The 14852-nt window shown below is 36.6% G+C and overlaps 1 protein-coding gene across 13 annotated transcripts in view; it reads left to right on the top strand.

Annotated features, from left to right (window-relative positions):
* ERC2 (ELKS/RAB6-interacting/CAST family member 2) overlaps window positions 1–14852 on the top strand; it is a 407210-nt gene that overhangs the window by 87018 nt on the left and 305340 nt on the right. For all 13 annotated transcript variants that reach the window (XR_004981048.2, XR_004981047.2, XR_004981046.2 and 10 more), the window contains 2 exons: window positions 2738–2893; window positions 7749–7916. Coding sequence is in view for 1 of the 13 variants with exons in the window: in XM_036390910.2 (XP_036246803.1) it covers window positions 2738–2893; window positions 7749–7916 (324 nt within the window). In the remaining 12 variants the exon portion in view is untranslated. The remainder of the gene's footprint in view (window positions 1–2737; window positions 2894–7748; window positions 7917–14852) is intronic.

The raw sequence follows: 14852 nt of genomic DNA, 5'->3' as shown, positions 1-14852 counted from the left end.
AGTATTGGTTACTGCTGGAAGGAGGGGATAGATCAGGGTGAGTGCCCTGATCTCTGTCACAAATCCTGCTACAGAATCTTATGTCTTTTAACAGATGTAGAGGGCCTGACTGAAAAAAATCAGAACAAATACTGTATTGTTTTAGAACTTAGATGATGTTATTAGTACCATTTAATACTAAGCTGCTTCCTTAATATTGCAAAGGAATCTTTGTTGTGATTCAGGACAGACCTATGAAGTTTTTTAGCATGTTGCTGGTGGGGATAAATCTTAGAGGTTGGAAGGAAATATTGCATCTGTTCCCATTTCAGTTCCTGAAAGCTCTGCCCAACAAGACTGATTGAAAGTTTTCCAGTTGAAATTTTCTGTGAGAAAATGCTGATTCAGCTGAATCAGGAGGTTTCATGGGAATGTGTCAGAACTTTTGACAAATGCAAAGCTCCCTAACTTTCTGTGCATGCTGTATGCCAGCCCAGCTCCCTTGTGGCAGTACCACTGGGGGTTCTGGGCTCTCTGTTTTATCTTTGACCTATGAGGTTTTTCACTTTCCAGCAGTTGTCCAACGTCTAAGGTTTCCGGGGTAAGCCAGCATGCAGTAGGGAACAGTACCTTTGAGTTTCACAAAACTTGTGAAATTTCTGGCTTCTGTTTCAATAAAAAAGCTAATGTAGAATTTAGTGACAATTTTTCAAGACACAGGAAAATAGCTTTTGCACATTTCTAATCACAGCATGCAAAGATATATTAAAAATAAACTTTTCCTCAGTGATTTCAATTTTATGATGAAGCAGAAGTACAGAAAATGCTTCCACAAGTTACTTTAGATATTTCTCATAAAGCTTAAATGTTATTCTGTGATGTATAAACCTTCTAAAGAGTGTAGTAGGCTGTGCTAAAATTGTTTCTGCCATATTATATTTGCAAACACTTAAAATACAAAGGCAGTACAAAAAAGCAGACTCTTATAGACTTAGCTGGGCAGATTTGATGAAGACTATTCCCAGATGTCATGTCACAGCAGGTCATGTAAGTATTAATATATTTCATTGCAAAATCATTTCAAAGTGTAGTGAAGCTTAGGTTTTGCTTTTATCTTCAAAAATAGGATGAAAATATTTCTGAAATGAAGTCTAATGGAGCAGGCTGAATTTGTTTATAGTATCTGTGTGATCTACAATTATTTTTGTGTTGTGTTTAAGTCTGGAGAGTTTTTAAAGTGTTCTGTATCTTTTCCTGCAGTATTTTTCTTTTTGTGCAACTTCTTTAAATGATAAGATTCAATGAGAATTCTTCCCTTTTTTCATTCTATATCTATACTTCCTGTTTTAGAATTGAAATTAATTTTAAAATTAATTTTTGTTGGAATAAGAAAATAATAAAAAAAACTTCTCTCAGTTTGAGATTTATTGTTGACTATAAAGATAAAAGCAAAAATGCTAGAGGAATGACAGTGGGCTATCTAAATGACATTGCTTAGTCCTTAGCTATCATTCTATATGGATTTATAAGGGTGGTCTTCAAAAATAATCTGAGATTCTTTTTCGCTTCAGTACCAAAAGTTCAGATGCTTTTTGGTACTTCATTCAGACTCCTCTGTATCTTAAAGTGCTATGTGTGCCTAGCTTTGGTAGGAAGGAAGTTATTGCCAGAGTTGGGGTTTTTGCTTGTTTTTAGGCAATCTAAAGAAAGCAACAGAAACAAAGCTGCAGTGATTTGAGCTTAGTTTGTCCCTGTTAAAGGGTCAATTCCATTTGTATTTTTTCCCAAATTAGCTTTCTTACTTAATAACCTGGTCTTAGTGAATCAAGTTGGTTTTAGTGTGAGTTTTTAAAAAATTTAAATTTATATTTAATTTCATTTTTTTATCTAATATTGATCTCAATGGTACAAGAACTTCATCCAGTCTGTAATATTTTATGGGTGGTTGATCCTTTATGTTGTTGAACAGATTTCCTAACAAGTTAATTCTGCAATGTTCTTTCAAACAGAAATTTGTGAGAAGTTTGTGTAATCACTTTTGTTCATCTTTCTAACTCTCACAAAAGGGACTTAGCCAATTCCCAAATGACTGGAAATAACAAAAAATTATCACTGTTTTCCAGCGTGCTGCTGGCACACATGGCAGCTGTTGGCTGGGATGTAGAAATTTTTCGTGGTTGTGGTTTTGTTTATCTTGGGGCTCACAATAAAAAGTGCTAAATCCCCTCTTAGTGGTGTGGCTGGATTAGTCAAGGAAAAATATCTGAGGACACAACCTTTTGAGAGCAGGCAGAGCTCCAGAGAGACAGAGACCCTGAGCCTCAGGCTGAGCCACACAATGGCTCTGCCTTTGTGAGACGTGGGCTGGGCTCTCCAGGCTCAACTTGGTGTTTGAGGGCTTGGAAGAGTCGCCAGGCCTAGGTGGTTACTAATGATAACAAGGTTTCTTATCATACATGTGCAGAAAAATAGGGCATGTGCCATTCTCCCTTCATCTCTGTGTAGGAGTTAAATGGAATTTTGACCAGAATGTATTCTCTACAGCCTGTGCAACTATGGTGAAAGAGATCTGGTCTGAATTCTGCATTTCTTTAAGCTAAAACTGATAGAATTATTTCTGGTTTATGTGGATTCTCTATTTGTACCATCTATTTTTGCTGTCTCATTATTTGATACTCACTCAAGTACAGATATGCTTCTGTTACTCTTTAATATATGTCTCATATAATTTTCAATACTTTCTTTTTTTGTAACTTAGGATACAAAAATAGCTTCACTTGAGCGCAATATAAGAGATCTTGAAGATGAAATACAGATGTTAAAGACAAATGGAGTTCTGAATACAGAGGACAGAGAAGAAGAAATCAAACAAATAGAAGTTTACAAGAGTCACTCAAAGTTCATGAAAAATAAGGTAGGGTCTACTTATAAAAGACATTAAGACTGTTCAAATAATGGAAAGAAAAGTTTTAACGTGACCATTTCCAATGCAAGAAGCTGCATGTCTCCTTTTGGTAAATCTCCACTGTGTAATAATCAGTAGATGTGAAGGAGTGAAACATTTTGGATAAATGAAAATTATTTGTTTTTAGATTTTGATGTCATTTTGCAGTAAGGACTTCTGTTTCATAGGTGATAACAAATTGTACTCTGCTTATATTTTCAAGACTAGCAATTTAATGACTCCAAATTACTGCACATAGACTATTAGGAGCTGACCACAGGCAGGTAGTAAATATGAAGTGATGTGACACATTTCCTGGTTTCAAACTCACAAAATGTTATTGCTTGTTCATTGTTTGGGGGGTTTTGCTACAGAAGATATGAAAGTGTTAGTGCCCATGTGGAATTAATCCAGATTTATTAAGAAAAAATAATGATCAACATATCTATTCTGTTGGACAAAAGCAGCTCTTAAGCTATTGAAAAGTAACTAAAGTTCCTAAAGTAGCATTGTCATCAGGAAAATTATTTTGTTAACCTAAAGATCATTAATTTCAAAGCAATTCACTTTTAGTGACTTACAGCAAAACTCCCAATGCATGTCAGCAAACCTGTTGATATAAAAATAAGGTACAAAGCCTAGAACTTTAACACTCTCCTGATGTTTTTGTGAGGAAAAGCTTCAGTATACTTCTGTAGCACAGAAAGCAGATGAATGAGAAGAGTATTAAATATGCATTGTTTTGTCACAGCCTTCTGATCTTTGATAAATGCCACATTCTGATGAAACTTTGTCTGTTTTCTTTCACTAGTCTTTTTCTTCCACTTAAAATTAAGATTTACAGCAGATGATGTTATTTTTATCACTCATCTGAGAACATTTCAAGGTGGAAAAGTATTTGTGGAGCTGTCAGCAAACAGATCTTGCTGTACCTGATCTGTTGAACCTGAGATCCTTGATAAATTCTGATAAACAGGATTGATGGCAAAGAACAGTACAAAACTCTTCTGAGGTGCTTGAAGCTCTTAATAGTTTTAATTTATTCTTGAAGTATAACTTCAATCTGTTTTCAATCTGTTCTTGATTTAAATAAATGGGAAGGTGTTAGATGAAGGCAAATATTGAACATTTTTTTACATGAGTGGCAGAGAATGTTTGGAAGTGTTTCTTTTCTTAACTATTTTTAGTAATATTCACTCCTTCCAAATGTATAGGCTTTAATTGTGACTTGCAGTTAAATAAAAATTGTAAAAATGAGGAAGAAAACTTGCTCAGATTTCTTTTTCTTGCCTGCTTGATAAGGCCTCTCTCTCCTTGCTCAGTTTTTGAAGGGAGAAAACTTGTCATTACTCACATAATACAGAAGTTGTTAAAACGGGTCTTAAAGTTTATATGACCAAGAGAACTGCACCTTCAAATATCTTAATTGAGAATATAAATAAAACATATAGGATGATATGTACTTTTAATAATCTGCTCTGGAAGACCTTCTTCCCTTACTAGGGTTCATCCTTTGGCTGTCAGCTGCATATTTAAATGAACACAGATGCTTTTTTTTGTCTTTTTTTTTTTTTCAGGTGTGAGTTTGCACTTGGCATTTAAGTAGTCCTTTGAGTATTAGAACTCTTATGCTATCCACGGGGTATGAAAATCCAGTGGATTAGTGCAATTTCAGGAAATTACCAGTAAGATGAGGTTTAAGTATTGACAAAGCAGTAATAAGGTGCTCTGTGATTCATGTCTGCATGTAAGAGCTTTCCATACTGGATGAAGGAAGCATGCAAGTTCTGGAGATCCTCGAGGAAAAAAACCAACAAAACAGGGCAAGAACCACAGAATTTTATTTTTGTGTGGGTAGGCCTGGAAATTTAACAACCAGTTTAAAACCAGACCTTTCTCATCATAACCTGTAGAATCTACTGATAGACTTTTAGGGTCTACTGTATGCAGGCGCATGATTTGCATTGCTACTCCTTTTCTTAAATCCTTCACTTCAAAAAGCAGTTGTCATTCGTTGCATCAGAACAAATCCTATGATGTGTTAATCAGCATAGTTTCATTTATGGAAGTATTTATTTAAATATTTAACCCATTGATTTTAATGTGGAAAAAATCCTAAGTAAAGCTTGGATTTTTTCCTCTTTGCTTTCTGGTTACTCTGCATAATGTCACATAAGAATTTGGTGTGAAAAAAATAACAGAAGAACACCCATAATGGTTTTCTGGAAATGGAAAATTAATGGGTTCTAAAGAACTGAAATTACAGGAGGTGACAGAATCGTAAATTGAGAAGGAAGAAAAAGGAATGAGGGTTTCAGGAAAGGAGGTGAAGCAAGATCATATTGGGCAATGTTGAAAAAGTGGTGACAGGCAAATTACACACATGAAATATGTGAGATAGTGGGAAGGTCAGGGTCAGAGGACAAACTTGGAGTTTTTTGGTCCTACAGCACTTACGTCCAGACTTGTAAGTTATCTTCTTTTTAGTCCTTATAAAGTATAAATTTGTTTTGTTGTATTATATGAGATCATGAGGTTTCATTGAATCATGACAGTTGGTCTTCCACATCACTTCAGATACAGCAAAAATGTTGGTATATCTGCTGGAGGCAACAATCTATTTCATGTCCTGTTTAATTAGTTTTTTTTACATGCTGAGGTACTGCAGAACTTTAAAAAAGTGAATATACCCATGCCTAAAATTTCTTAATATAAGTTTTATAGGTTTTTATTATAACTCTTTATTTTTGTGGCAATTTTTAAAATGGAGATCTTAGTACATTTCCACCATGATAATTTATTTTTAAAAGACATCAGCATATTTATTCAAACTCTCTGTGCATTTGGTTTGTGTTTTAACTCTTAATATTTTTTTGAGAGCTGTAACACATTTTTAAACTCCTGACAATTTGTAGATCTTGTAGCCAGAACTTTACACTAAACAGAGTCTGTTTCTAAAACACAAAGAACATACCTGCAATGAAAACAAAGCCTTTTAAATTTTTTTTTATTATTTCTCAGGGTGTGGGTTGTGTCATGGAGAGAAGGGGAAGAGTTTCTAGAAGAGATTAAGCATCTGTGATGTTCACATGCATCTCATATAAAGCCTGTGATGTAATTCAGATTGGCTGCAGATCCATGCTTTGTATCTTGCAGACAGATTTTCCCATTGTTCATTTTCTATCCATTTTCTCTTGGTTGCCATACTTGCTTACATGCTCTGGCAAGGGATGGAGGAAGGTGGTTTGCTTTCCAGAGAAAGCTTTCTCTAGCAGCTTTTAATTGCATTCTTTCCTCATGTCTGGTTTTTGTATGCTTCTTTATTTTTATTTTGATATTTTCAGACTTTAGGGTGATTTTTTTTTTTATTTTTAGTGCCAGGGTAGATTATTGATGCTATACAGTAGCTCATGGGTGACTATATGAACACCTTAGGCAATGATGCAAACATATTATAAAAAGATTCATAAAAAGAAATAAGGAATAAATATATTAAGACATGCATACGGACTGTAGTTGGAAGAATCACTGCTTTTGAATTTAATTTTTTAAATATGCACTTGCAATGTAAAACAAAATGGAAGCATTTTGATCAGCAGTGGCTATTTCCAGTACCATAGAATGCTGAATTTATGAAATGTTTTAGTATGTGGATCTTTGGAATGTGGTTGAGTAGGATCAACCTGTGTATCTGTGGATATTCTTTTTTTTTTCCCTGGGGATTTTTGAATCATCTTCTATCTACCACTTCTAGCTTTCTTGCATCCCAAGTGTCTGTTGGGACATGGAAAAGAGCTCTTCATATAAAGGAAGTGATTTCTCTGAGTTATGCAGATGCACTGAGGCATCTTATTTCAAATAATGCTCATGAGGTGATGCATCTGGATTCAGCTGGTGACCAGTGTTATACCACAGGAATTTAGGAGCAGTTATGTGCCACCTAATTCACCATCCTTTCATTCTGTATGTAGTCCAGTGCTTTGCTCTGATTCATATATTCTAAATCCACCACAATTTTGTGTTATTTGGCTATTCTTCCTATTTATCATTGTGGAAAGAGGAGAGTAATCATAATTCCATGACATTTACTGATGAACCTTAAATTCACTTAAATTCAGAAGCCCTGTCTTAGTATTGTGTTTCTGCTGTTTCCTCTGGGATAAGCTTTTATAATCTTGGAGCCCTTTCATTGTGTGGAATTTTGTATAATGTTTTCCCCAGACTTCTCTTAAGTTAGTCTTCTTGGCTTGGCTTTTCTACTACCTGAGAATTCCATGTGAACTGCCAGGGAGAAAAATAGGAGGTGGAGATGGTGGGCAGCAACAAATTTGCATGAAGAGGAGTAAGGTTAAAAGTCCACTTTTCTGTTTTCCTCTCCTAAGATGCTGGTTTTTCTTTATCAGACTCCTAAAAAATTCCTGATTCATTCTGGCCAATGATAAGTCAGGGGAATCATGCTGTTGGAAGACCTGAATTTATGCTTTTATGAACACTTTTTTTCCTGTGCATTTTTGCTGTCCTGCCAGACTTGCCTCACATGGGATAAATGCCTTTGAACTTAAGTGAGATCCGTGGTGAATTTATAGTCTAAATAATCTTTAAGATTTTCCTTTTAACTTCTGCAACAACAGTGCATTCATTCTTAGACAGAGTACGTTAAATTGCAAGAAACACAATTGAAGGTGTGAGTGTAAAAAGTCTGAACCTTAATTCTCTTCCAGGTGTCTGATTTGTCATATCATGGTCATTCACACCTTTCAGATTTCCAGTGCAGCTGTGAATTGGAGACAAAATTAATGACCCAATTTTTTTCCCCCCACTGCAGATTGATCAACTGAAACAAGAACTCTCAAAGAAAGAATCAGAACTTCTTGCCTTACAAACTAAGCTTGAAACCCTTAGCAATCAGAATTCAGATTGCAAGCAACACATTGAAGTGCTTAAAGAGTCCCTTACTGCCAAAGAACAGAGAGCTGCCATACTTCAGACAGAGGTATTGTATTTCCTAATCATGAAATGCAATAGAAATAGTGAGTTCATGGCCAGTATCAAGGTTTTGATGTGTTTGATTCAAGTCTGTGTGGCAGGAAAGTTGTTAAAGAATAATGAATAATCTAAAACAATTTAAATGCCAATGTATTTGGTGTATATATAATTTTGGTAGTACACCAGCTCTCATTCTAGAACTTTTTAAAAGTGCTTATGATTGCCTTTTAAGAAAATGTTTGTGTCTAATTCTCATTGGCTTCAGTGGGAGGAGGTGGACCTTAATGACTTGATTGCTGAGATACGATGACCTGATTCCTCATCTGAGTTTCTCTTTTGGTTGCTCTGGTTGATGCTCCCTTAGTTCTTTGTATTTCTGTTCTGAAGGATGAAGCCATTGAAGTATTTTTAAGGGATCTGTTGAAAGGTGCATATTATTAATCTCTGGTTATTTTTTTCAAGTGCAGTCAACATTTATTTTAAACTATGAGTAATTTAAAACAGACCAGCATATTAATTATTTATATATCTACAAAAGCAGAACATAAAAATATAGATAAAAAATGGAATACCCATTTGAGATGGTAGTCACATTTAAGGGAATATGTAAATCCAGTGTTTAATAAGTTCATTAACTGTTTTCCTGGTGTTTTAAAAAAACTTCATAGGCTTGGAGCACACAATACTGATTAGATTGATTGCTATTAAAACTTCATTATTTTGTGTTTGTTTTTTCAGGAAATAAATACCTCTTTGTTTGGTTGGAATTTAGTCATACAGAGCAAATAGTTTCTATTCAGAGAAGTATATTATTTAAGGTAGGATTTTATAGAATGTTTCAAATGTCTTGGTAGCAAAACTCTAGGAAGAAAAATGGCTTAAACTCGTCCTTCTTGTGGAAACAGGAAGTAAATATTTCTAAGATTCTGAAATTTCAGATTATCCCTTTTTGCAGATGAAATTTGGCATTTCCAGCTTGTGTTTTATGGGCTATCATATGTGTATAATGCAAACTAATCATAACAAAACAAGGATAAAGAAGCCAGCAATTTAGATGATCCCAATCTAGCATTTGAGTAGCAAAAATTGAGTATTTTCAATCCTGGGCTATGCAAATCTGTTTTGCAAGGCTTGTATGACCTGTCATACTGCTGAGGATGGTGATGAATTCCATTGGTTCTCCACTGATTGGAATTCCTAATCCCTTACCACACTGGTTTGCATTCAGTCTATTGCAATCTGGCTGGCTGATGGGCAGTGGTACAAAAATGAATTACAGTATTTTTGAAGAGGGCTGCTGGGATTCTGCAATCCTGGTGGAGAAACAATTAGCTTCTGACAGGAATCTAATTCCTCTTCTCAGTTTCTGCACAAGGCTGATGAGCTTGAACCTTCTACATGATCAGGCCTAGACTGTGCTGTGGTAGCAATCCAACAGTGCTTCTAGACACAGCAGGTCTGGGTCTCTGGGAACTGGGAAGAGAGTTTTGGTTGCTTAGAGCAACTGTATCATCCATCTTCAGGCCTCAGGTCTTATCCAAAGGGAGGGCAATTGCTTCCAGCAGCAGATGGGAAAGCAGCTGCAGGGAGATGCTGGGCAAATGGCAGCCCTCCAGCAGGTGGAAGTCATTAGGGAAGAAATTTTGTGTCGTACAAACTATTGTTGGTCCTTCCCAGATGAGGAAAGCTAATAACATTTTTGCCTGAATTAAGCCACACACCTTTATTTCTACGTGTCTACACTGTCTATTTGTAGAACAGCTTTTGTACAATCTTGTGTCCTTAAACATATTCATAACTTGCCTTGAAGTGCTTCTTTCTGGAGGTGAAAGTAACCACCAAAAGGCAGTTCTAATCCAGTGCTGAGTAAGGTGTTCAGAGTTGCAGTGTCAACTTCCTGCCTAAATAGGATTACTTCGTAATCACCTTGTTGTAATTAAATTAGCATAGTAAATCCTGTAATAAAAGAAACCCTCCACAGGCTCTCAGTTATTTCATAAGAAGCCTTTTATTATTATTTAGCTTAATGGTAGTCTGCAGGTTATCTTAACGTTTTGCTGAAGCAGCTGTGTATGGTGCAAGGGGATGTGATTCACAGAATCATGTCATAGTTGAAGGGAAGGGATCTCTGGAGCTCATCTGGTCCAACCCCCCTGCTTGAGCAGGGCCACCTAGAGCCAGCTGTCCAGGACCATTTACAGATGTCTCTTGAATATCTCAAGGCATGAGACTCTACAACCTCTTTGGGCCACATGGGTCAGTGTGAATGTTTCCAATGTTCATAGGGAAACCCCTGGGTTTCAGTTTGTGCCCATTGCATCTTGTCCTCTCACTGGGCACCATTGAAGTCTGGCTCCATCTTTACAGCCTTCCTTCAGATATTTATACACAGTGATAAGATGCCCCATTCACTTTTCTAGGCTAAACAGCTCAGCTCTCTCAGGCTTTGTGATATGAGAGATACTCCAATGCTTTAGTAAAGTCCTTAATTAATCCTTTAGTTTCTTTATGGCCTTTCACTGGGCTGTCTTCAGTATGCCCAGAGCTGGTCATGATATCTCAGGTGTGGCCTGAGACTCCTGACTGATAGAGGAGAAGGATCACCTCCATAAACCCCTAATGAGCCCAGGATGCTGTTAGTGTGTCCCTGCAGGGCCACATTGCTGGTGTTCACCATCGTGGCCATCAGGACCCCAAGGTCCTTTTCTGCAAAGCTGCTTTCCAGCTGAGTGGACTCCAGCACGTGCAGGTGCTTGGTGTTGTCTCCTGGTTCAGGACTTTACCTTTCCTTTCCCTGAACTCCATGAGGTTCATGTCAGCACATTTCTCCAGCTTGTCAAAATCCCTCTGAACTGCAGCACGACCCTTTGGTGTATCAGTTGCCCTTTCCACATTTTTTCCACCAGCGCACTTGCTAAGGCTGCACCCTACCCCATTGCCCAGCTCATGAATGAAGCCATGGAACAGGACTCGATGCAGTATTTACCCCTGGTATGCAGTGCTGGTTCTGCTGGAGTGTCCTGATTCCACTTGATATCCAGCCCTCCACCTACCCACATGGTTCTTACAAGCCAGGTGTGGTAGGACATGGAGCTTAGAAGTAACATGTTGTTGTAACAGTTTTTTTGTAGTTCATGTATCCCTGGAAGTTCATTGGTTTCACTCTATTTGTTGGCAAATTCTGCCAGTGTTTGTTAGTCAGTAGAATGGATTTTTTTTGGGGTATAATTTCATGTTTGGAATTTTAATGATATCTTAGCAAATTTAGTTCAGAAAAATTTTACTACTCTAAAGTGTAGTTTAAGTTTGAGCTCTAGCTTGTGCAGTTGGTTTCAACAGTAAGAAATGAAGTGTAATCAGAGTTATGATGATCTTCATCCTGAAGAATACTGACTATTATTGAGGCATGACTAGCTGGTTTAGTTGGTTGACATGTGTTGTACCAGATCATCAGAAATGAGAGGACACTTGAATTTTTTTGATGAGTTTTTGATCAGGTTTCAGGTGCAATGGCACTTTGTGACATAATGTGGAAGAAGTTAAAACCATTGGTAAACAAGCCTAGAATCTAAACACAATGTTCTTTTTGAGCAGTGTTTCTGTTGTCCCAGTGATGTCAGTGTTTTGCTTTGATTTCAATATGTTTAGTTGACTTACAAAGCTATCACTTGAAGTTTTTTTTTGACAGCTGAAACAAAAAGAAATAAACCCTGTACAGCAGTAACTATCACGGTGGCCAGAGTTGGGAGGTCTGAAAATGGTTTGCTGCCAGTAGGAAAAATGTTTGGAAGCAGTCCTTTGAAGGTTCACCACCTCTGCTATATGCATTTCATTTTGTTCCATTTTTAAGGTCATATATGATAATAGTGCCAAACTATGCAAAATTTTCCTACCCTAATGTATATACCCTTTGTTTTGATTATCTCTTTATTAATGATGTGAAAACCCTGAGGTCAGATGAAAATGAGCCAATGTAAGGCTAGTCCAGCCACAGAAAACTGAAAATGTCACTGTGCTCCACAGAGAACTGTGAAAGGGAAGAATACGACACTTGATGAGGTTTTTCCCTGCTGTGTGAAAAAGCTGTCAAACGATGTTAATTTTTAAATGAAGCCTTATAGTGTTACTGCAGGAGGAAAGAAGTTAAAGAGTGAATAATCCTTTTCAATTATTTAGAAAGATTAAACATGGCCATTTGTATACTTTAAGAAGTAGTAGACAGTACAGTTTGATTCTTTTTTGCAGTGACTGGTGCTTAACTACTACACTTACCATTAGGAAAAAAACTTATTGATGCAAATAAATTCAACTCAGCTGGGTAGCTCAGTGGAGAAAAACATTCATTTCATAAGCATTTCTGACACGAACATACTTTAGCACTTAGTGGATCATTGCTTTAGATAACACACCTGCAAACTGGCAGGTGTGCTGTTTGAAGGTTAATGAACTGTGAAATAAGTAAATGTCTACAAAGAAGTTTTGTGAATTGTAAGCATAGTCCTGTCAATGGAGGAAATGGATTAGAAAAATAGGTAAAGTCTGTACTGTAACTGAATAACTGATGTGTTCAGCATACACATATTAATATAGAAAGCCTAATAAAAATGAAGGGTGATTATAGTAGTTATTTATTGCAATCTGCTTTTTTTGTTTAAGCAAATTTGTTCATAAAGAAGGGTTGTGAAATTATTGACTTCTTGGCAGTTCTTAGTTTGCATAAAGAGCAAATAAAAGCAGACAGCACAAAATACTTGGAACAAGACTAAAAAAGCTTTATTTTTCTTTCTATTACAATGTTGATATTTGATATTTCTTGAAATGTAAATCTGCTTTTAATTTTACAACAATAATGGTATAAGTACGGTTATTTCACTCTCACATTTTTGTTTTTCTCAGTTAGAGTTTTACTTTGAAATTGTGTTTTTCTATTGTTTTGTGATTTTTCTTGTTTCAAATCAGGCTGGGCCAGATCTTTCAGTGTGGTCTCTTTGCTGTGCTGCCAGGGCATTGTTCTGGTGGATGTGCTGTGCGTGCAAAGGGAGGGTCACCCGTGGCACGAAGCGCTGTTCTGGACACCAGGCTACCCTGTGCTCTCTGTCACTCTGCAGCTGTCCACTGCTCTCTTGACAAAGGGTTCCACATTTCAAGTGCAGCTTTGTCTCAGGTGGAATGTGCCAGACATTTCAGTTGCTGTGCTGCAGACGCATTTTGTACGCCCTATGACTGTTCAGAGAGGAGTGTAGTGGCAGAGCAGTAAATTCAGAGTTAAGCTGAAAGAACACACAGGTTAGCAAAATGCTGTATCTAAGCAGAAGTAAACTGTGAAGGAATATGGGAGGCTTTTCATTTTTGTTTTTTCCTTTGGTGTCAATCTGCTTATTGGATTCTGATTTCAAGACTGTTCAGAGACACATCAAATGGCCTGGTCTGATTTCTAGATCCCTGTGCTTTGAGTTGGATGTTGCACTTGTGACCTCCTGAGACCCATTCCAGTGGCTTTATGGTTCACAAATTAAGCTCTCACAAATACCTGATACATCTTATACACACAACCCCATCCCCCTTGACTGAATCCATTCTTCATTATTGTTTTGAATATTCTTTCTTTGTTATGGGAACACCATTATTTTAATTTCAAAGAAATTGAAACAGAATTTTTGTTTCTGTTGTGTGAAGGTGGCTGAAAGAGTAGAGAGTTCCATTTGCAGGGCCTGTAGAAAGTAGTGCCCAGAGGCAGGAGAACAAAGTTAAAGAGAAAATGGGCAAGTAGAAAGAATGGACTGTGTATTTGGTGTGTAAAGAATTCATGCAACTCATTTGGCACAAATAGTTTGATGAATGTTAGATTTATCTTGGTGTCAAAAGACTTCTCATTTTCATCTATTTTATTGAATTAAAGAGAAAATTAAAGTGTAGTTCCCTTCCTGCCCACACCCCAGTTCTTAGTTTTATAGTTTTATGTTTTTTTTTCTTGTTGCCATTGAAAACAATATTCAGTTAGACGACTTTATGGGCTTTTATAACTGAGCAAAATTTACTCTGATAAGATAAGTCACTAGTGGATGGAAATGATTAGAAAAATATTAGTACTCTTAGCTAGTAATCTAAATGCTTTGCTCTAACTGGAGATATTTGAAGAGGAACTTGGGTAGGATTGCTTCAAAAATGATTCTTTGCATAGCCTAACTATTGCTTCAGTTGTGATTGATCTAAAGGGGCCTAGTTATGATCCTGGTGTAGTGGCACCATATACAAGAAATGCAAAGAAAAATACACTTCAAAACAGCGTTGAAATTTCACCAGTGGATGCAGACCCAAGGGGAACACAGAAATGTTGTAATTAGCAGAATAACTGGTAGATATAACAGCAACCAGTCTGAAACAGTTAATGATTTGCACTTATTTCTGTAGTGATGAAGTGAATGGAGAAGTTATTGAAGTAATTTTGCATAATTTTTGAGTCTTCTGCCTAGGAGACGACTGGGGAGAAAAGGCTACAACCACTTACACTTCTTAAATTTGTGATTTCATTTTTCAGAATGTCCTCTTCCTAACACAGGTAACAGTCCTTAACTCACAATTGCTCTTAACCCAAACACTCAAAGTGTAGAAGGTGCAAAGATGGATTCTCAGCCTTCTTCTGTCTTTGCAGAGGAAAAAAAAATAAAACATGCTAAGAGCAGAAGTATAGTTTAAAATAGGAATATGGTCCATTTGGAATGAAAAAGCTTCTGCAGCTGTGGTCATCCAGAAATCTTTAGATATGCTTATACTGACAGTAGACCTCATATGGCTTTTTGATTATTTTCTTGGTAGGATTCTGAATAATATTTTCCTTTTTGGCTATGGGATGTGGGTTGTTTATTTTCTTCCTTTTCCCCTTGTTTAACTTTTAAAAGGAAAGAATTTTCTAGTTCTTGGTATCACAGTGTACAATAAAAGT

Source organism: Molothrus ater, chromosome 11, assembly GCF_012460135.2.
Source record: "Molothrus ater isolate BHLD 08-10-18 breed brown headed cowbird chromosome 11, BPBGC_Mater_1.1, whole genome shotgun sequence".
NCBI classification, from domain to species: Eukaryota; Metazoa; Chordata; class Aves; order Passeriformes; family Icteridae; genus Molothrus; species Molothrus ater.
The sequence above is the reverse complement of the archived record's forward strand: the minus strand, read 5'-3'. Positions and strand labels throughout refer to the sequence as shown.